The sequence below is a fragment of the Doryrhamphus excisus genome, linkage group LG22 (genome assembly GCF_037039965.1).
Source record: "Doryrhamphus excisus strain RoL-2023G ecotype Guam linkage group LG22, RoL_Dexc_Guam_v1.1, whole genome shotgun sequence".
Lineage (NCBI taxonomy): Eukaryota > Metazoa > Chordata > Actinopteri > Syngnathiformes > Syngnathidae > Doryrhamphus > Doryrhamphus excisus.
In genome coordinates this window covers 7,585,660-7,608,808 of record NC_136378.1, presented here as the reverse complement: position 1 = coordinate 7,608,808, position 23,149 = coordinate 7,585,660, and the positions used below count along the sequence as shown (strand labels likewise).

Sequence of the window (23,149 nt, the reverse complement as noted above, 5' to 3'; positions counted from 1 at the left end):
TGTCTTGCAGGCAGACAGAATGACGCCAGATAGGCTGTTTGAGTACTTCGATGTTTGGCACATTGGGGGTTAGGTACTACCTGAAAGTCAAAAATCGGGGTAACTGTTTTTATATGGGTTATGTTATAGGAGTATGTTGTTTGTTTTGAACCGACTCCGCAACAGTTTAACTGCAGCGTCACGATGCGGTTATGCACGTATGTATTGTTTCCATTAATTCACCAACAGATTTACTATGAAATCACCATACCAAACACGGTAATATTACCTCAATATCCTGCCCCCTGTTACGTATAACCCACATCATTACACTTATTTAGTCTGTTTAATCTTTAACATTGTGTGTATGGCGGTTGCTGAAGTGGGTGCTACTGGGCGACAGACCTCGAATTCTCTTGTCATTCCTGGTTTCGACAAGTAGTGGCGCTGTTTAGGTGTGCCAAAGTACAGCATATTAACTCAAAGGTGTGTACAGAAAGCTAAGTAATGATCAGTATTTTATAAACAATACTTGTAGCTGAAGTAATTCACAATATTGGCTAGCAGCCACAACATCAATTAAATGCATTTTTGCATTATTAGAATATTAAAAACATAGCTTTGTACATTTTTGTTTTGTTATGATATTCTTTTGCTGCATGCAGTCATTTCTTTGATGAATTATTGATTATTTATTCTTATGAAATGAGTTTTGATCATTGTTACTAATTTGTTTGATCTGCTCTGTTTACTCTCCTGTTGTACAACACAAAACCATCCCTTGCAGTGCATTAGCAAACATTATGCATTTGACCTGTGTATAACATGTGAGAAGAAAGTACCGTACAGTATGTCTTTTTGTTTGTTTGTTGTGGAGTTTGCATTTCACATCTCCCCGTGCATGCGTGGGTTTTCTCCGGGAACTCCGGTTTCCTCCCACATTCCAAAAACATGCTAGGTTAATTGGCGACTCCAAATTATCCATAGGTATGAATGTGAGTGTGAATGGTTGTTTGTCTATATGTGCCGTGTGATTGGCTGGCGACCAGTCCAGAGTGTACCCCGCCTCTCGCCCGAAGACAGCTAGGATTACCCGCGACCCTCGTGAGGATAAGCGGTATAGAAAATGGATGGATGGAAGTCCAAAGCATATGACAAAATAAATAACATGCCACCGAATGCGTATACCTGATCCATTGCATTAGACATTCTATCTTATAATTGGCCTGTTTGCTTAAGCTGATATGGGTGACTACAGAACAAAAACAATGTTAATATCACCTGACAATTTTGGAGGCATACATCACAGGATGTGTTTATGGTCTCAGACAGTAGCTCCAGCTCCAATTAAGCATGCCAGAATGAGTTGCAGTGTGGACCACAGCAGCCCAGCTCAGAGTTATGGATGAGCAATCACTCTAGCTATGCATGACCCGGAGTGCTAATTAGTTCTGACATTAAAATAACATGATCCAAAGCTGGACCCACAGAAACTAAAATCCCTTTTGTCAAAGAAGCTTAAAATACATGGAAGGATTTATTAGAATGAATGGTGCTGTAGTTTCAACTGTGGTGCGTATACTGTACAGTATTATTGTATGTACTGTATATGGCATGGATGATCATTGTTTATATTCCTTCCAATTCTTCTTCATTTTCTCCTGAGCTGGAGCTTATTCATGCTGATTTTGAGCAAGAAGTTGGGTACACCCTGACAGGGTACATATAAACATCAAACAAACCGAAACCTATGGCCCGTTAAGCTCTTTAATTCATTTGACCAAAGCAGGGGTCTCAAACATGCGGCCCACGGGCCAAATGTGGCCCACAGGACACTAGTTTGAGACCCCTGCCTTGATATGAAAGTTGAATGTTAGTGCGGCCCGCGCAAGTTTGATATGGATGCTGTATGGTATCATGTACCCAGAAAAAATTATTACGTTTGATTAATGTTCATGTTAAAGGTTAAATAACTGTTAATAGTTATCCTCCCTATCCGTGTGGAAGTGGTAAGTTTTGGCTATTTAAGTTTAAAGGAAATAACTTGCAACTTTAGGTTGCTAGCTCTCTAGTTTGCGAGTTAGCATGAGTCTCAAGACCCTGCAGTTGCGCAATATGTTGTAAATAAAAAGAGTATAAATGTGACTATAGTCGTGTTTTGTCATGTCTACAGGGCTCTAATAATGCTTTGTTTATTTTAATCTGAAAAAAATATTTGTCTACCCACCAACTATATGTGGTTTCTTAAGTTTTTATTATTTGCCGTTTTATTATTATTATTATATTTATTTATTACTGATTGATTGATTTTCTTTATTCTTGATTTGTGTATTTATTTTTCATCTTATTTTGTGCAGAAAAATAAAAATTAAGATATTTGAGAACAGTGGAATGTTTTATCAGAGCTTTTATTGTAGAAAATCGGAACCAAAGCACTGAAAATGTTTGTATATTTTTCTGTTTTTAATAAATGCGTTGTTTTTTTTAGGGAAACGTGACGTGGCCCAGCCTTGCCCAGACCCTAGCTCCAGTGGCCCCCAGGTAAATTGAGTTTGAGACCCCTGGACCAAAGCATCGAAACTCTGTGCTTTCTCGTTGAATATATGGGCCGTTACGGTAATCATAGGGACTGCATCACAGCAGCTCCAGGACGACAAAGCAAAGCAGACTGGGTGGGGGTCTATTTAAGCCAGCAAGTATCGTGACAGAGAGCGACACGGAAGATGAGTTTCCATGACAGTTGTGCAGAGAAGTGAGATTTTATCAGAAATATACGTTTTTATTTACCCTTTGCTTTTGTGTTTGGAACATTTTTGTTGTGTTTTGCTTGATTGCAAAACATGTCAAGGAAGTCTTCAGGGAAGTAAACAAGGACCATTCACATATACTCTTCATATTCAGTGTTTTGTAGTTCATATTCTAATTCCCACATTCTTTATTCATGTACAAATTCAATTACCTTATTTGTCATTTTAACATTTTTAGCATTTATTACCGCATACGTTTTTATTATGCATGGCGGCCGAGTGGTTAGCGCGCAGATCTCACAACTAGGAGACCAGGGTTCAATTCCACCCTCGGCTCATCTCTGTGTGGAGTTTGCATGTTCTCCCCGTGCATGCGTGGGTTTTCTCCGGGTACTCCGGTTTCCTCCCACATTCCAAAAACATGCTAGGTTAATTAGCAACTCCAAATTGTCCATAGGTATGAATGTGAGTGTGAATGGTTGTTTGTCTATATGTGCCCTGTGATTGGCTGGGGCCCAGTCCAGGGTGTACCCCGCCTCTTGCCCGAAGACAGCTGGGATAGGCTCCAGCACCCCCTGCGACCCTCGTGAGGAAAAGCGATAGAAAATGAATGAATGAATGAAGTTTTTATTATTATCATGTGATGTACTTGCACCTGCGCCAATCATAATAAATACGTTCAATTCTATTCTGTTCACTAATTCAAGGCAACATCCACGTTTAAATCAAGACTCAAGTACATACAGCAGATTGTATGACACATAGTTACGTTAGCTAATGTATGTGTATGTCTAACGCGCATATATTTGGAATATGGGAGACACCAGAATACCTGGAAAAAAACTCACACACGCATGTGGAGAACATGCAAACTGCACACACGGTGATCGGAGCTGAAATTCAAACCCGGCGCTGTTAGCCCATTTCCACTCTAGTTGTTTCAGAGATGTTTCGGAGTAGTTTTTGTTTTCCATTGTCAAGGCACCACGGGAGCCATGCTTATTTAGAAAATCACTTTTTGCGCTCAGCATGTGTTTCAAATGCGTTTTAAGCCATAAAAAGTTTGATTCAAGCATAACAAGCGAACCACAGGTGATAGATGACAAACGCGTGTGCAAATGTACTGAGTGTAAATAGGTATGTTCTACTTGGCAAATGTACTTTTGGAAGGTTTGCAAGCATTGAACTTGGGTTATTATTTATTTTAAATATTTTTGTACATATATGAAGAAGTTATATATATTTCACATATTTTAAATAGTCTCTGGCCCGCACCCTGGACACTCCTGGGGTACTCCCATTTCTCAGGCTGCCCCTTATTTAACTTGGGTACTATTTGACTAAAGATATGCCAGCTAATAATTTGGTTGAAAAGGGGACCTATTATGCAAATATGTATCCCTTTGCATTGAGTTGTGGACTCCTATAGAGCAGCTACACACAATAACCCGCACAGAAAGGTTTCTGATCTTCCAGAATCTGCACCTATTCCAGCTTTGTTACGTGTTTAATTTATTCAACCCACGGCCCTCCTCCGAGCATGCCCACTCCACTGTGATTGGTCTCTTCAAGACTACTGCCGAACCACCAATTTTGCGGGCATAAGCATTGATAGTAAATGAGCCTTTGGAGAGCTACTTGAAAAGTGTTTAGGAACCATGATCTACTGGCTGGTAGATAAATAATTAAAATAAATAAATAATTCAGTTGCGTTGCACTGTTAAAGGGGACCTATTAGGCAAATATGTATCCTTTTGTATTGAGTTGTGGACTCTTATAGAGAAGCTACACACAATAACCAGCACAGAAAAGTTTTTGATCATCCAGAATCTGCACCTAACCACCAATTTTGCGGTTATAGGCGTTAGTAGTAAGTGAGTCTTTGGAGAGCTAATTGAAAAGTGTTTAGGAACCATGATCTACTGGCTGGTAGCTAAATAATAAATAATAATAAATAAATAATTCGGTTGCGCTGCGCTGTTAAAGGGGATCTATTATGCAAATATGTATCCCTTTTTATTGAGTTGTGGACTCCTATAGAGCAGCTACACACAATAACCAGCACAGAAAGGTTTTTGATCATCCGGAATCTGCACCTAAACACCAATTTTGCGGGTATAAGCGTTGATAGTAAATGAGTCTTTGGAGAGCTACTTGAAAAGTGTTTAGGAACCATGATCTACTAGCTGGTAGATAAATAATAAATAATAATAAATTATCATAAATAAATAATTTGGTTGCGCTGCGCTGTTAAAGGGGACCTATTATGCAAATATGTATCCTTTTGTATTGAGTTGTGGACTCTTATAGAGAAGCTACACACAATAACCAGCACAGAAAAGTTTTTGATCATCCAGAATCTGCACCTAACCACCAATTTTGCGGTTATAGGCGTTAGTAGTAAATGAGTCTTTGGAGAGCTACTTGAAAAGTGTTTAGGAACCATGATCTACTAGCTGGTAGCTAAATAATAAACAATAATAAATAAATAATTCGGTTGCGCTGCGCTGTTAAAGGGGATCTATTATGCAAATATGTATCCCTTTTTATTGAGTTGTGGACTCCTGTAGAGCAGCTACACACAATAACCAGCACAGAAAGGTTTTTGATCATCCGGAATCTGCACCTAACCACCAATTTTGCGGGTATAAGTGTTGATAGTAAATGAGTCTTTGGAGAGCTACTTGAAAAGTGTTTCGGAACCATGGTCTACTGGCTGGTAGATAAATAATAAATAATAATAAATTATCATAAATAAATAATTTGGTTGCGCTGCGCTGTTAAAGGGGACCTATTATGCAAATATGTATCCTTTTGTATTAGGTTGTGGACTCCTATAGAGCAGCTACACACGATAACCAGCACAGAAAGGTTTCTGATCTTCCAGAATCTGCACCTAACCACCAATTTTGTGGGTATAGGCGTTGATAGTAAATGAGTCTTTGGAGAGCTACTTGAAAGGTGTTTAGGAACCATGATCTACTGGCTGGAGACCCCTGACTTACAGTGTATGAAGTGGCAACATAGGTCTGCGTTTACTGAGTGCAGGCATAGTGTGTCCGACATAAATGCACCTTTCCAGGCGAGTGTTTCCGACATAAATGCACCTTTCCCGGCGAGAGCACGCTGCTTCTGTTTACCATGTATTTCACGTTCTTGTTCCCAAAAACAGTATCATGTGAAATGCTGTTGACAGATCTTGCTGGGAATCACCAACTCCAACCACTTCTGCCTGAGCTTTCTCCCTAGAAAATTTTCGGGGAGCCATAGCTAACAACCGTAAAACCGAGGGAAGCAGAGCTGTGGGGAGGGCAGTCCTAGAGAGTATCTGGCCATGCCCATATAAGGAAGCATGGCTACTTGTGACATCACAGGGAGCCAAACATTTTTCAGGGCTTACTTCCAAATGCGCAAACCTCATTATCTGAAACTTTGTTTAAACATTGTTTAACACGAGAATACAACATTCTAACTACATTTATAGGTCAGAAAAGTGGAAAAAGCACAATAGGTCCCCTTTAAAATCTGCCTAATATAATCTCTTAATTACCACTGATTACGCTTATGAGACTTTCTTCGACAACATTTAAAAAATACAATCCATCTCTCTTCAGAAAGCAGCATTCAAAATCTTATTTTAATTTGTATATTTACTCCATAAACATTATTACAAAACTCAGCAAGTTACCAATATTACATTATCACCATACAGGCTTGATCACAAATATTTAAAACCTTTGCAACAATTACAACAAAACAAAAAAACAAAATAATACTCAAATAATTTACATGAAAATCTATAAAACAGCAAATTGTTCACAAATTATATATTTTTTTCTTTCAGGTTTTCTTTTTTTTTTTCTTTGCTTATTTGTGTTTTACACAGTAACACAACACTCTCACAACAAGATCATGGTCTTATTACAAAAAACTCCCAACAAAATGTAAATAGTTCTAGTGTTTTTGTTGATACTTTCATATTTTGGTTTTTAAAACCAGAAACTTGTCATCGTATATCCTTTCCACTGCCCATGGAGGCGCATAAAAGGTTACTCACACACACAAATACTTCACAGCACTTTCTAAGAAAAATATACACTTACAAAATATGTTACAAATTGGCACACAAAAAATATACAAGATTTTGTTGTGTCAAGAGTTCATTAAGATTCCTTCTGGTAACAACTCTAGACAGTATATATAAAGCTTGGCGATCTTTTAATGAAAAGAGCAAAAGTAATCCCAATCAATGTCAAAGAATCATGAATGAATACATCAAACATAACATTAGAATATACATTCATAAGGAGGATTAGGAACCTAATCTTGTTTGCATTTCTTATTTTTTTTTTAGTCTTAACTCATGGGAAAACAAAAATAAAACAACAAAAAAAAGGTCAGCTTTCTTAGCACCATTAAAATGAGGCAGCTCAACAGTGGCACGTTTTGAAAACAGAATAAAAAAAACAACTTCGATTAAGTACATTCAATTTGACAATAGGCAGAAATGAGAGAAGGCAGACTAAATGGGTTTACAACCCACATGGAGCTTCCCATCAGCAGCTCGTCTTGGTCCTAACCCTGATATTCTGGAAAAACGAAATGTAGGATCATGGCGGAGGGAAGAAGGGAGGTGGGGGGGAAAAAGAATCCATGTTTGATTTGGAGTTTTGTCACATGCAAGCAATCTTACTCCTATCATCCTTGTGCCGGAATGTATTTTTTTTTTTGGGTGACGAGGCCTGTTTTGAAGTCATGCTTCCAAAAGTCTGCAATAAAAGAAGATTCCCAAAGTGTGGCCCGCGGCCCCCTGGTGGGCCGTGGTGGTACTGCAGATGGGCCATGAGAGGTCATAAAGGCCTAAGTAATAACCTATTGAGTGTTATTGACCTGTCACAATATTTTAGAAACCTTATACAGTTTATGATTGGAACGTAGCTCTCTGGTCATCATGCCAGTCTTGAATACATATTAATATTATATTATTATTAATAACATTAATATTAAAGCTAATGTTAAAATTTTAATATTAATTTAAAAATAATAAATTATTTATTAAAATCAAAATAATAATTGTAAAATTTTAATTAATTTTAAAATTAAAATATTAATTTTAATTTACATTTTTTAAATAAAAACTAAATACAAATTTTAATAATAATAAATTATTTATTAAAATTACAATTTTAATTTTAAAATTAATTAAAATTGTAAATAAAATTGTAAATAAAATTTTAATTTCAAATTTATTATTATTATTATTATTAAGTTAAGTGCTCTGAGAATGCAGCATTTCGTCTATGTACTGTTTATAGGACAAAGGTGGGCCGCTGACATTTTTTTTAGATTTTCAAGTGGGCCCTGAGTTGGTAAAGTTTGGGAACCCCTGTATAAAATTTTTGCAGCTATTTGTAACGCATTGATTGTAAGTTGAATTCATTCAGAAATTAGCCCAAATATGCTTTTTTTTTTAATTGTGCGCAAATACGGTATTAGTTTTCTGCCAAAATATGAAAAAGTGAATATAACATAAGAAAAAAATGTGGGAAAAATGAAACACAACAGAACCCATAAGTGAAAACATGTGGCGTAAATAATAAATTAGTGTTAAGACAATAAAAACGATACGATAAACGATTCTTTTTTCAATTGGTTCAAAGTAAGTTTCCAGCATGGAACTGATGAAAAGACATGCTTCCCTTCATTTACAAGATTGCTGATTCCATTTGCACTGAAAACCGCTTTCACATTCACATTAACTCCAACCGCCGCATCCAGAACCGATGCGTGCATCTCAATCTCTTGTGTGTAATAAACTGCCTTGAATCTCCAGTCCAAAAAACGGCTTTTCAGCGAGGCCGGACCCCCCGGCCGACAAATCGCTTCCTCGCTTAGCCTCAAACATCTGTACTACATTCTCCTTGGTCCACAGAAAGCTTGTTCGAATACCTCATCCTCTCCTCCTCTTATTCTCTCCGTAGTTGCCTTCAGAGCACGTTTCCTTTTTGTCTCTCTCCTTGTTGCTTATCAGCGCCACGCGATGTTGAGGTAAATTGAATTTGGCAAACGAAGTGTGTGTGCGGGTGGGACAAGGAGAGTGTTTCTGATTTGGTTTAGTGAGTGGTGGTGTACCACTGCCAGCTGTTGGTGCCTTTTCATCAGACAAGAGAGAAGAGAGTCCCAAACAAAGAATTCCTTTTTGTGGCAAGTCTCTGTAAGGAGCCAATATTCCAGTAGATAGAAAATAGGAACAGCCAATATTCACACATATATAAGAGGTCATTTACACAGCATTGTTACTTTTGGCACATTGATTTTAAGGTATAATTATCTATTTTTTTTGCAAATATTGCATGTCCCTGTACAACAACAATGACAAAAATACTCTGAGGGTGGAGCTTTAATGACATTGCAAGGCGTAAAAATGTAAATGTAGATAACCAGTTCCTCGGTGCTCCAGAAGAAAAAGAAACACTCAATAAAGGAAAATCATTCTGACCTCGAGGGAAACAAAAGACATCTGATATGTCATCAATACAAAATGGTCCCATCTTGTGTTTTCAAGATGACTTGAGATTAAATAGGGCTCATTAATTGTAGGTTTTCCTCTTGAAATGAGCCAGGCAGTGTATGAAGGACAGCAACAACAGGACATCCACATTCTGCATACAAAAACAGATGAGGAGGAAGGGGGGTGCGTAGATGTCACTCAATGCATTTTGTGTATATAGCTACATCTTTACGGGGAAAGGGGTACAAATACATACTTTCAGGGGAGCAGCTTTTGCTGAGAAAATACAAAAAGAAAGCTCCTCAAAAAGCTTACAGAACATTTTTCAAAGCTTATTCTTTTTTTTTTTTTTTTCCAGACCAAATGAAAAAAATAATAATAAAAACGACTATAAGAAGAACAAACAAAGCAGAAACAACAAAAGCAAGGAAAAATGCAGCCGTGTGGTTGTTTTTAAAATCTCAATCAAGCTGGACACAATCACTCGATAGGTAGTTTGCAACGTACAAGAAGTTTTTTCATGCAGATATTAATTTCCTTTTCAGGGGTTAAAAAGGAAGTGAGAGAAATCAAGGGGAACGTAGTTCTCATGCAGCTCTGGCATAGCGTCAGTGTAGGTATGCTTGTGAGGGAGGGCTCAGGTATAGTGGGGTAAAAGGGGGGGGAAGGGGGTGCAACAGCAGCTGATAACAAAATATTACCTCAGTTTCTCAAAAGAGGTCATCAGTGCTATGTCCTTATTTGGGTCTCTCTCAGCTCGCTTCCCCTTCAGTGTTTCAATGCGAGGAAACTTGGCGCTGGTCTTGTGACGGTACAGCTTTTTGTGCGCGGGACCAGGGTTAATAAAGTTGGGTTTGTCGAACATGTCGCAGCCTAGAGCAAGTTGAGGGAACAACGGGTGAGCGGGGTTGAATTTGGCCTGGTTTTTCCCTCCCTTACTTCCTGCCTTTCTGCCTCTTCCAGCCCCTGTCAGCATGGCACCCTTTTTCTTCAGATCGGACTCCGTACCTGCTAAGATTTTCAGGGTCTTTAAGTTGAGGCTATTAGCTTCGGCGGGGATACCGGCTTCTGACATCGGGTTCCACAGCGGCTCAATGGAAGCCATCATGAATCTCTGGACTTCGGCCATACCGGAGACAATATTCGAAAGAATATTTGAGGGCTCCTCAAATTCTCTTTGGTCGTCCCCGACTAGACTGTTGCTCTCTGACCAACCAGGGCTAGACCAGTCTCCGGTGTTGGTGCTGTCCGGCAAACCAGGAGCACACCCTTCTGCTTGGTTCTTGGCCGCCTTACCTTCTAACATGGCCTTGATTTTTTTGGTAGAACGGGAGTTCTGTTTAGGGGACTTTACTCTTTCGGATTTGGGTGTTCTCGGGGCACGGACTTTTTTGGGGCTCTGTCCTGCAGCTGCCTGTTTGCAATTGCCTTTCCGTTTCACTTTGATGCTTTTAGACCCCATCATTTCATCAGTGTCTTCAAATTCCGTAACCCTTAGCTCCTTTTTATCCAAACATAAGACGTCCTGGTTGTTGAAGTTATGCAGTGGAAACTGAGTATCTTCTACGGCGTAGGCATTTCCTGTGTGCTCCTGTTGCTGCATAATGTCACAATTCCATTTAACGTCCCTGCCGCGCTCCGCGGTCAGATCATTCACATCCTGGTATTTTCCAACATTTGCCGGGATCTTCATGTCACGCCCCGCCACCTGCGGGGAGAGGTTAGGGGTTTCAGGCGGGGAAAGCTCCGACAATGACGAGTGTCTGAATTTATCAGGAGTAAAATTAGAGATGTCCAGCAGGTCTGAGGACTCCCTGAGCGGCGTGAGGGCATCCACGCTCTGCTGAATCACCATTTTAGGACTGCAGTGAGCTAAGAAACTGTCCCGGCCCTCCTCCTCGCCTTCTCGCTCGCAAGATTTGAGACTGAGCGAACTGTAATTGCTCGAGGAGGCTGATAAGGAGCCTACCGAGTCATAGCTGATGAGTCTTCCATTGTCCGTGCACAGAGACCCTCTCTGGTACTGAACCTGCCCCTCCACACAGGTAGACTGACACACTTGTAGATCTGCCCCAGGTTGTAGTCCAGGCTCTGTCAGGTAGCTCTTCTCATAAAGTATGCGTTCATCTTCTGGGCTGAGTTGGCTGTAGTTCGACACCGGAAGGCTCTCGTTTAAGGGTACAGCAGCCGTAAAGCTGTTGGGTAAGATCGGGGTCTCAGGGGTCTCGGGCCCAAAGTTCTGGCTATGATTGGTGCAGAGCTGTGGATGCCATATTTGAGGGAAGCTGGGGCAGTTCTGTGGAGACTGTTGAAGCTCTGATTCCGATGGAGGCGAGAGGACGCAGCTTTGAGCAAGTTGAAGAGAGGAAAATTGTTTTTCCTCTAAGGATAAGCCGACGGGATACTGCTGTCTTGACGGCTGCTGAGGAAAATACGGGATCGATGTACTTCCGGAGGAATCTGTAGCATCCAGTAAGGTCTGCAGGTAACCGCCCGGGATGACCGGGACACCGGTTTCGACTTCCTCTGAGGATGGTGCTTTGTCAGGGGAGCAGGACGACGAAACAAATGGGAATTTTTCCTTGTCGGTGTCAGTTGTGTTGGAATTTTCAGAGAACTCAAGTTTGGTTGTAGTGGACTTCATGCCGGCTTCTTTAAGCCCGGTCGTAAGGTCGTCGGTGTTAGCGGTATCGACACCGGTTTCATTTGTAATACTTTTCCTCTCTTGCGCCTCCTTTATTTTCTGGCTTTTCAGCCTGGCTTCGCTTTTGAATTTTCTTATTCTAACTATTTCCGTTCCTCCCAATCTCCTACCTTCTCTTTCCTCCCTCTCTTGCGAACGACTCTTGTTTGAGATGCCGTTTATGTCCAATGTGACCGGGATCCCCGAGGCCTCCTCCTTAATGACACACCCATGGGTCTGATCAGAGGGTAGAGAACCCTGCACAATAACTGACTGCTCCACAGCGTGAACCCTTTGAACCTTTAGTCTGTTTGCAAACTTGTATTTCCTTTTAGGATGACTAGAACTAAAAGGACGATGGTGTCGTCCGTTCAGATGAAAACCACGCTGTTGTCTCTCTCTGGCGACCAGCTTGAGCTGCTCCTGTCGCTTTCTTTGCTTCTCCTGCCAGAAATCCTTCAAAGGAGCCAATGTTTCATATTTGCTTATTGTGTCGGCGTTTAAACTCACGGTACCGTCCGCAGGGTTTAGTTTGCCCAGTTTCACAGACATTAGTCTCTCCCCTTTAAACCTGTTGATGATGATGTACTTGATGACTACTGGCGGCTCTTTACGACATGATTTCCTACGTTTTTTGGGGCACCAGTCGACATCTTCTTCCTCTTTCTGACCTAATGGGGTTTTGTCTTTCTTCTCTGCATTCTTCTCACTCTCAAGCGAGTCGACATCGTACAAGTAATCATCACTGTATCGGACCTTTCTCTTGGAGCGTAAGCCATAGTTAAGCGGATTCGAGGGACTGAAGAATCTTTTAGAGTGCCCCTTTTTATATTTGCCCTCCTGCACAGTGTCTGAGGAGGAGCCGGTGCAGGAGCTGTCATCACTGAACTCCCCCGATTCCTCCGTGGAATTAAAGTCTATTACGTAGTTGATTTTAGGAGTTGACATGGGCGAGCAGTGGGAGCCGTCAAGTGGGCTCTCACCACTGCAGTCCCCTGGCTTTTCCTCCTGTCCCGTTTCCAAAGTGAGCTCATCGGTTTTGGGCTGAAGCTCGTCAACACTCCTCCTCAAGACTCCTACTCCTTCTTCTTTCTTGGCACAGTTGGCCAGGACACTCGGGAAAAAATTTAACTGCGTCTCCTCCTGGAGAACATTAGTTTTTTCCCTCATGTTGTCCTGAAATGACTCGTAACGAATCTTTAGCGAACAAACGTCACTGCTTAAAGTCGAGTCGTCGTCTTCATCGTCAAATAAATTATCGACATCTTCCTCGGAGAAGAGATTGACTGACAGCTCATTTTTAGAACATAGGTCCAGCAGTTCCATTTTGCTCTCGCTGATGAAGGATTCAAAGTAACCCCAGTCCTGACTGGCATTCGCTAACAGTGCTTCTTCTCCGCTGACTTTGTCCAATAATAGTCCTTCGTATAAGTTCTTAGTTGTTGCATCATCGTCGGGATCATCACAGTCATTTGTTGTTTTGTTCCCTTCCGCCCTTTTGGCCTCATCTGAGGATTTGGGCAGGGGGAAGCTAAGCAGCTGGTCGGAGAGGAGCTGTTCTCCGTAGTGACTCACCGCCTCCCCTGCGTGGCTCAGGCACTGCAGGCTGATGTTGTTGATGTCGGAGAAATCCTCTCGGTTCACATCCCCTATTCGTACATTGAGTCCGTTTTCTGAATTAGGGCTCGTGGTAGGCTCGTGGGGTGGGTTCTGTACTGAAGTGGCATCGCGGGTTTCAATAAAGCAACCAAGGCAGGTGCGGCTTGGCTGAAGGAGACACTCCTCCGCCAGGCTCGAAACGTTGTCAGGCTCCATCATTGTCATTGAGATAGAGGTGGCGGCAGGCAATCGAATGCTCTTCTGGGTGTCTCCCGTCGGGCCCCAGGAGCTTACAGCCGGGTTGGGTAGTGATGCGGGACTGGGAGTGTGGTGAAAGTGTGGGACTACGTTTGGAACTTCATGAGAAGGAGGGCATTGAGCTGCTGTCAGATCCAGAGAGGGATCAGTGCCGAGGGAGAGCGGGAAGCAGAGAGTCGGCGATGTGGATGCGTTGCTCTGATTCAGTGGGCAGACCCGCTGTGACGACTCTGCAGCAGGATGAGGTGAGGATGGAGGGAGAGCAGGATCAACAAGTCTGCGTAGACTCAGATCACCACTCTGCTTACACACCACTGTTGGGGAAAAAAGAAAACATATTTTAGCTATTTCAAAGACATACATTTTATTTATTGGTTCTGATGCCTTGTATTTTTTAGTTATTTATTCATTCATTCTGGACAGTACACATTATTAACTAACAATGTAACAGATTATAGCATAATTGCTGAATTTAATTGTGTGATCCCATGGTCTCCTAAGGAGTATCAGTTTAAACGATGAGCCACAACAGTTCCTTAACCCAGACTATATATTTTACACGTAACAGTCCACCTGGTATTATTGTATCTGTAAAATTGTCATGCAATCTGCTATTATTATTTATTATTTTATATTTATATTTAAATATTTTAAAAATAATAAAATATTATAATTACAATAAAATTACAATAATAATTATGATATTATTATTATGTAAAATATGCAAACAATAATATTATATATAATAATATCAATAATAATAATATTATATATAATTAATATAATAATTAGCATTAATATAATAGTTATAATAATCATAATAGTTCTAATAATAATTATAATAATCTAATAATAATCTAATAATAATCTAATAATAATAATAATTATTATTATTGTTATTATTATGTGCTTGTGTCCCTTTTTTCAGGAGCACTTTGTAAACAACAGACCATGTCAAAAAACTAAATTGATAAAACCATCAAAAGGTTGGCTCAGGCCATGATGCCAGGTTGTATGTTGAGTTTAAATGAAATACTTTGGAAAGATTGGGCGGGCCGTATTCAAACACTTGGCGGGCCGGATGTGGCCCCCGGGCCGTAGTTTGCCCACCCCTGACCTAAACCCTTCTATACGCCATTCACAAGTGCAGTTTTATTAAAAAAGAAAATATATATCTATATAAAACATGTCCCGAGTTTAATTATAAAATATTAGCAAGATTGAATTTGATGTTTTCCTGTTTAAATTTATCCCGGGTGCGTTCTTTCAGCACATGCTCAGATATGACGTAACACGCAGATCCAGACGTTCTTCAGTTTTAAAAATGGAGGCCAGCAATCGGCACTGGACTAAGCAAAGTTTGTTTTTGATTCAAACTAAATTTCAAGAATGGACAGTCGAAAAACTGGCAATACGGAGTTATTCCAACAAGTGAAAGAAAAACTCGGGGAAGTCGGTATCACGTGATGTTGATGTTTACGTTTTACTGGGCATGCCCTATTAACTATTCTGTTTGATTTTCACGGCACATGTAGACAAGAGATTGGAATATTCCTTTCTATGGATACCATTGTTTCCCGAAAGGTCATTCGGAAAGAGAAAAACTGGCCATGTAAAAACATGGCTACTGTCGAGTGTCTGTGGTGTAAAGACTGGCAGAGCAATCCTCCGATAGACTTATTGATGCACGTGTGAGGTCGTGGTGACATTTTGTAACATTTTTGGTTCGTGTAAAATGTAAAAAATGTAAAAAACGTGCCGTGGCTCAAAAAAGGTTGAAAAACACTGCCTTAACCAGTGCTGTGTTCCGAAGTAAACGTGAACAAGAAAAGTAACCGTGGGATCACAAAACTACAAATCTACAAAACAACAAAACTACAAATCCACTTTGTACAGAGGAGGCGTCACAGACAATGCCTGTGAATGGCATACAAAAAGTCTTTAATTGGTCGAAAACTGATACACATTTCAAACATTACCATAATAATCATCATTTTATTCATCAAGGGGGGTGTGAAAATTTCTAATTGCCATGGAACAATGGTAAAATACAGCATTATCATGCTAAATATGGCACTCTGGTGGCAAAATGGTGTGATTTCAGAGCTGTATGTGCACTGATTTTAGCACTGTTTTGCACCAAGAATTTCTATGGACTGTGTTGCTATGCTTTCATTTCATTCTATCGCGTTTTTTAAAAAATGAATTAATAATTTAAAAGCGGTAGAAAATGAATGAATGAATGAATGAAGCATTAATCAAAAATAGTGAAATACAAATTCTATGTAATATTCTGGTCACTAGGTGTCAGTAATGTTACATTAATGAGACATGATATGGTTAGTGCGCAGGCTGCAAAGCTAGGAGACATGGGTTCGATTCCCGGCTCAGAGATTTTCTCTGTGTATTCCGGCTTCCTCCCACATTCCAAAAACATGCTAGGCTAATTGGCGACTCCAAATTGTCCATAGGTATGAATGTGAGTGTGAATGGTTGTTAGTCTATATGTGCCCTGTGATTGGCTGGCCACCAGTCCAGGGTGTACCCCGCCTCTCGCAGAAAGACAGCTGGGATAGGCTCCAGCATGCCTGTGACCCTGGTGAGGATAAGCGGTATAGATAATTAATAGCAGGATGGACATTACATTAGTTTACTTTCTCCTCCCTTTCCATGTGGAAGTGGTTTGTTTTCTTAAGTTTAGAATAAACAAATTGGAGGCTAACTAGCTAACTCGGTAGCATGCTTCGTTTAAAGCAACAGGCATCTTTTTTGTCTCTGTAGTGATTCCGTAGCTTGCACATTTCGGTTTCAGAAATGTGTTGTAAACAAAGAAAGGTGTAAAGGTGACAATAGGGGTTTTATTTATAGTTTATATTTAGAAAGATTTTCTATGCTTAACTACGAAAACATTCAATTTTCCTCACAAGGGTCGCAGGGGGTACTGGAGCGGGGTACACCCTGGACTGGTCGCCAGCCAATCACAGGGCACATATAGTCAAACAACCATTCGCACTCACATTCATACCTATGGACAATTTGGAGTGGCCAATTAACCTAGCATGTTTTTTTTTGAATGTGGGAGGAAACCGGAGTACCCGGAGAAAACCCACGCATGCACGGGGAGAACATGCAAACTCCACACAGAGATGGTCGAGGGTGGAATTGAACCCTGTTCTCCTAGCTGTGAGGTCTGCGCGCTAACCACACAACCGCCGTGCCACCCTGTATTATATTATTTTTCTAAAAAAAATACCTCCATATGGTTTAAAAGCAAAAATACAGAAATGTACATCACCAACATATTCAGTAGTACACTCACAAGTATGTGAGGAAAATATAATTATAAATGCAGTAATTTCGCTTTGAACAAAGGTACTAATGTTTTGTTTTTTTTCAGCACGTTGATTGTCGGTGGGCCTGATGAGGAACAAACAAATCCACAGAAGCAGCCTTGTAGAAGCAAGCAGATAAATGTGTTTGCGTTGCATAATTAAATCACAGCCACAGAGGCAGGTAGTGGGTACACTTGGGACACGACAAGCCCATATGCTGGAAACTGTACAACCAATACCGTCCACACCTGCCTCTGTGTGCAATCTTTGTCCTGATGTTCCACACCTATTCTTTAACGAAAATGAAAAAAAAAACTAGAAAGCACACTGAAATAATGAATGCATTCACAGAGGTTAACTAGCAGTGTCACCCATCTTTGGATAGATGCGGCAAATCATTATTGATGTAATGATAAATGCTTCAGGGAAGACTGCTTAACAAACACTCTCCGCCATGGGTGTGTTGCTACCGGAGCACATCTTTGAATATGCATATGATCCGAGAGTGATTCAGCGAGGTAATGAAATTTGCAAGCCGATGTCCCGTGGGCTTATGGCCGGCAGAAATATTCCAACAACCCCACGATTGCCCATGAAAAGCATACATCTACTGTATGCTACATCATTTAATGATGCCACTCTCCAGAGGAAATGTATCCTCTTGCTTCCTTGCAGTCAGAAAATTGCAATTGCATCAACTTGTCAGGCTGCAGGAGGATCACAGCAAACTGTTTCCCTACATATTTTGAACCTAAATAGCCTCAGTGACTATACTGCTATGTATTTTCTGCTGAAGCAAAGAAAAAGTCTGAAAAAAACATGTACTGTATAAATAAGTGATTTGTTATGTAAAAATACAATGAAAAAATAAATCAACATGTTTATGCGTTAAACCTTAAAATGATTTTTTTAAATGTAAAAAATGTTATTTAAATGTAAAATTTTTATAATAATTATAAAAGCAATCTTCACTCGCTAAATGTACTGCAAAAAAGGTCAGTAAGGATAATTCATAATGCCGCCTACAGAGAACATACTAACTCCTTATTTCTAAAATCACAAATACTTCAACTTGCTGATGTAGTTCATTTCCATTATCTTCTCATATATACTATATGGACAAAATCATATTTCATTTTCTATGCCATAATTACCTACTGTACATACCTCGCCTCTAGCCCCACGTCAGCTGAGATAAGCTCCAGCATATAATATAATGAGGATAAGTGGCATAGAAAATGGATGGATGGATTTAGGTAGTTATCTATCCATTTTCTATGCCGCTTGCCCTCGCAGGCATGCTGGAGCCTATCCCAGCTGACTTCATGTGAGAGGCGGGGTACACCCTGGACTTATCTTCTCATATCTACTATATGGACAAAATCATATTTCACTTTCTATGCCATAATTACCGACTGTAAATACCTCGGCTCTAGCCCCAAGTCAGCTGGGATAGGCTCCAGCATGCCTGCGAATCCTTGTGACGACAAGTGGCATAGAAAAAGGATGGATGGATTTAGGTAGTTATCCATCCATTTTCTATGCCGCTTGTCCTCTTTGCTGCTTGTTCTATGGCTTATCCTCATTATATTATATGCTGGAGCCTATCCCAGCCGAATGAAATGCCATTTTGACAATGTCAACATTTCAATATCGAACAAAGCAAAATTTGTTCTCAATCAGAAATCACTCCACACTCTTTATTGCTCTCTGGTTCTACCATATCTTACTTATTGTGTGGAAATATGGGCTAATAACTATAAAAGCAATCTTCACTCACTAAATGTACTGCAAAAAAGGTCAGTAAGGATAATTCATAATGCCGCCTACAGAGAACATACTAACTCCTTATTTCTAAAATCACAAATACTTAAACTTGCTGATATAGTTCATCTTCAAACAGCTAAAATAATGCATAAGACTAAAAATAACCAATTACCTAAAAATGTCATCCAATACTTCTCTACAAGAGAGGAGAAATATGATCTCAGGGAAGAACTACATTTGAAACACTTATATGCTAGGACTACGTTAAAAAGCCATAGCATTTCAGTATGTGGAATCAAACTATGGAATGGATTGAGTAAGGACCTCAAACAATGCACAACGATGAGCCAATTCAAGAAACAATACAAGCAGTTGATGTTTGCTAAATACAAGGATGAAGAGTCTTGAACCAGTCATGATGTGCTATATATATCACTATATTGACACTTACTATGGTACCCATTATGTCATTGGATGGTCATATCACCTTAAGATAAGATAAGATAAGATAAGCCTTTATTCGCTCCTCAATGGCGAAATTTGCATTACAGTACAGAATCAGTTAAGCAGTACAAAATACACAATATAGAAAAATAAGCAATATAAACAGCCCAAGTATTAACAAAATCAACAGTTTTTCCCAGAGTTATATACAAATACAGTATGCAGATAATATGAAACGAGATGAGATATATGACCAGTTTATACACTGAGATCTTGAGTTAAAGTGAGTTTAAAGTGAGTTAATATGAGGCATTATGGAAATACTTCGCATAGAACTTAGTATATTGCATTTAGAGCCCTTAATATTGCATATGGAGGTTGATCAGATATTGCACATTGAATGGAGTCTGGAGTAATTATTAAAAAAAACAAACAAACAAACTGTATTATGGAAAGCAGGAAGTGAACAAATGTAACAGTTACTGATTGTAAAAGTACCAGATGGAGGGGTAGGATTTAATAAGCTTTGCTTCTTCCTACTCCTTTTGGACATGTGGAACTGTGAACTGATTATGTGATGCATTGAATTGTAATCTGATGCATGTTCAAATGAAATCCAACCATTACCAAACAATTCCCTTCGTATGTGTCCATGCCTGGAATATAAGTGTGTGAGTATGTGTGTGTACGTGTGAGAGTGATGCATGTGCGTATTGGCTTGGGGGGGGTATAGTGTTATCGAGGGGCCATCTGTCTCCAGCTGGACCATTAGCTCTTCAGCTGTTCAGAATGTGCTACAGATCAGTCAGACAGGTACACAAACACAATCCCACACACACACACACACGTACACACAGTGTCTTACAGCAATAACTTTACCTGACAAATCATGTTTGACATCAGAGGTCAAATGTGGATGTGCAGCCACACAATCGCTCACTTGCTACAAACACAATGTTATGGACGTGGATGCGAGCTGGCAGATGTAAACAAGATAAGCGTTTAAAAACACACTTGCCAGGATTCAGCATGTCTCATAAGGATATATTATAATAATATATTATATGGCAACAACTGTGTTGTAGGACAAGTTGTCTTTGAATAGAAATTGAGGCTGGATGTGAAAACAGCTCACACACACTGGCAGCAACATTCACAGCGGCCATATGGAGCGACATCCACTGCTGGCAGGCGGTGGTTGGACCCTCCGACCATGCATGCTAGACGGTGTCACCTCCGCCAAGCTGTAGCAGACCTGACTAGGCTGGGCTCATCTTTCAAACATGACATTCAGGGCTTCATCCACCTGAGAGAAGCTGGAGCTTGTGTGAGGAATGTGTCCGTGCCAAAGACGGAGATGTGGGTAGAGTGGGCACATGTGAATCCATTTTGGAGTTTTCTTCTTTGACGTACAAGCATACTTTGACACCAGTGGTCATTATTTTGCAAGTCGAATCATGTCCGAAGTCATAGGTTTGAAATTTCCTTACAATGACCTTACAATGACCTTCATGACCAGAACAAACATTCAAACATTCTGACCGTAGTAGTGAGGATAAGTGGCATAGAAAATGGATGGAGGGCTGGAAGAATCATTCTGTCAATGTCGTATTTTCGTATTTATGTCTTATCTTCTCATATCTACTATATGGACAAAATCATATTGCATTTTCCATGCCATAATTACCTACTGTAAATACCTCTCCTCTTGCCCCAAGTCAGCTGGGATAGGCTCCAACATATAATATAATGATGATAAGCGGCATAGAAAATGGATGGATGGATTTAGATAGTTATTCTATGATAAGCGGCATAGAAAATGGATGGATGGATTTAGATAGTTATCCATCCATTTTCTATGCCGCTTATCCTCATTATATTATCATCATTATATTATATGCTGGAGCCTATCCCAGCTGACTTGGGGCTAGAGGCTAAGGATAAGGCATAGAACATGGATGGATAACTATCTAAATCAATCCATCCGTTTTCTATGCCGCTTATCATCATTATATTATATGCTGGAGCCTATCCCAGCTGTCTTCGGGTGACAGGCGGGGTACACCCTGGACTTATCTTCTCATATCTACTATATGGTCAAAATCATATTTCATTTTCTATGACATAATTACCTACTGTAAATACCTCGCCTCGAGCCTCAAGTCAGCTGGGATAGGCTCCAGCATATAATATAATGAGGATATAGATCATGGATCATCCAGCATATCATATAATGAGGATAAGCGGCATAGAAAATGGATGGATGGATTTAGGTAGTCATCTATCCATTTTCTATGCCGCTTGTCCTCGCAGGCATGCTGGAGCCTATCCTGGTTGTCTTCGGGTGAGAGGCGGGGTACACCCTGGACTTATCTTCTCATATCTACTATATGGACAAAATCATATTTCATTTTCTATGCCATAATTACCTACTGTAAATACCTCGCCTCGAGCACCAAGTCAGCTGGGATAGGCTCCAGCATATAATATAATGAGGATAAGCGGCATAGAAAATGGATGGATGGATTTAGGTAGTTATCTATCCATTTTCTATGCCGCTTGTACTCATGAGGATTCACAGGCATGCTGGAGCCTATCCCAGCTGTCTTCGGGTGAGAGGCGGGGTACACCCTGGATTTATCTTCTTAAATCTACTACATGGACAAAATCATATTTCATTTTCTATGTCATAATGACCTACTGGAAATACCTCGCCTCAAGTCAGCTGGGATAGGCTCCAGCATGCCTGCAAATCCTCATGAGGACAAGCGGCATAGAAAATGGATGGATAACTACCTAAATCCATCCATTCATACAGTATATTTGTATGAAAAAGTGTAGACAGGAAGTAAAGCAAATAGGCCTGCTTCATAGGAAGGAAATATGTCTAATATGATATGATAATTTACTGTACTATTAAAAATGGCTGATTTGGCTTTTTGCTGACTTTTTAATAGTTTCTTTCTGAAACAATTCCAGATTTCCATCTCCCTCTCCATGCATACCATCTTTATCACTTCTCCGAGTGCACGCCACGTGTCTTCCTTTTCTCCTTCCTTTGCAGCTCCCGAGCGCCTTATCCTTGTTATATGGAGTCCCTTACATTCACAAAATGCTGATCTGGCGCTTCCCTCCGCTCAGCCACCTGGGGCGATCACTCATCCAGCTGGTGGAGGCCAACCACAGAAGCTGTTTTGCTACCTTACAGTATTGCTCCATCTTCACTAGAAGACATCTTGTGAATGGCGGGGGGAAATCAATGCAGCCAGTACAGGATGTTCATAACAAGTGGTGAGTAACTACAGCATGATTCATGGCCTCACTTTTCCCAGAGCTCGTCTCCCTTTCCTGCCTTCTTTCTCCCGTGCTGGAATTGGCTTTCATGTGTGAGTCGACATCAATCGGGACCACCGTCGTGTGTGTGTAAAATTCGGTCTCAGTCAGAGTCGGTGGGGTTTTTTAATGATGTATGTTTTCATATGCATCATTAAGAAAGCATTGACTCACTAAAATAAGACAGAAATGCTAAAGATCATCTAAAAAAACAGCCTCGTCTGAGCTGTGCAATAAAGGGATTAACAATATTAAACTCCTTGTTTATTCATTTGTGTTTTGCAGTAGATTGTAAAAAGATTAAACATAGAATCTTGAGTTAATCCAAGTTGTCTTTTCAAAGTTTTGCATGTAAATGCCAACGGTGAGATTGGATTTCTTCTAAAAAGTTTGGTTACTCAAGTAAAAACTGATCAGCACAGCCGTGGATTTCTAAAGCAGGGGTGTCAAACTCCCATAACTCCTTTTCAAATTGTACTTATTCTTGGCCTAAATG

The 23,149-nt window shown here is 40.2% G+C and overlaps 1 protein-coding gene and 1 long non-coding RNA gene across 3 annotated transcripts in view; one reads left to right on the top strand and one right to left on the bottom strand.

The window, feature by feature from the left end:
- Positions 1–179: 179 nt before the first annotated feature.
- The window catches only part of LOC144894620 (uncharacterized), a 28,266-nt gene continuing 5,296 nt past the window's right edge, over positions 180–23,149 (top strand). Inside the window, exons 1-2 of the long non-coding RNA XR_013625261.1 lie at positions 180–197; positions 2,468–2,520. This is a non-coding gene — a long non-coding RNA (uncharacterized LOC144894620). The remainder of the gene's footprint in view (positions 198–2,467; positions 2,521–23,149) is intronic.
- Positions 7,586–23,149, bottom strand: part of nexmifb (neurite extension and migration factor b) — a 113,287-nt gene continuing 97,723 nt past the window's right edge. Inside the window, exons 3-4 of one of the 2 annotated variants that reach the window (XM_058062768.2) lie at positions 9,939–14,091; positions 7,586–9,388 (exon numbers count right to left, since the gene is read on the bottom strand). In XM_058062768.2, the coding sequence (XP_057918751.2) occupies positions 9,202–9,388; positions 9,939–14,091 (4,340 nt within the window). In that variant the 3' untranslated portion in view covers positions 7,586–9,201. Of the gene's footprint in view, positions 14,092–23,149 lie in introns of both variants that reach the window. The other variant, XM_058062769.2, reaches the window with a different exon arrangement.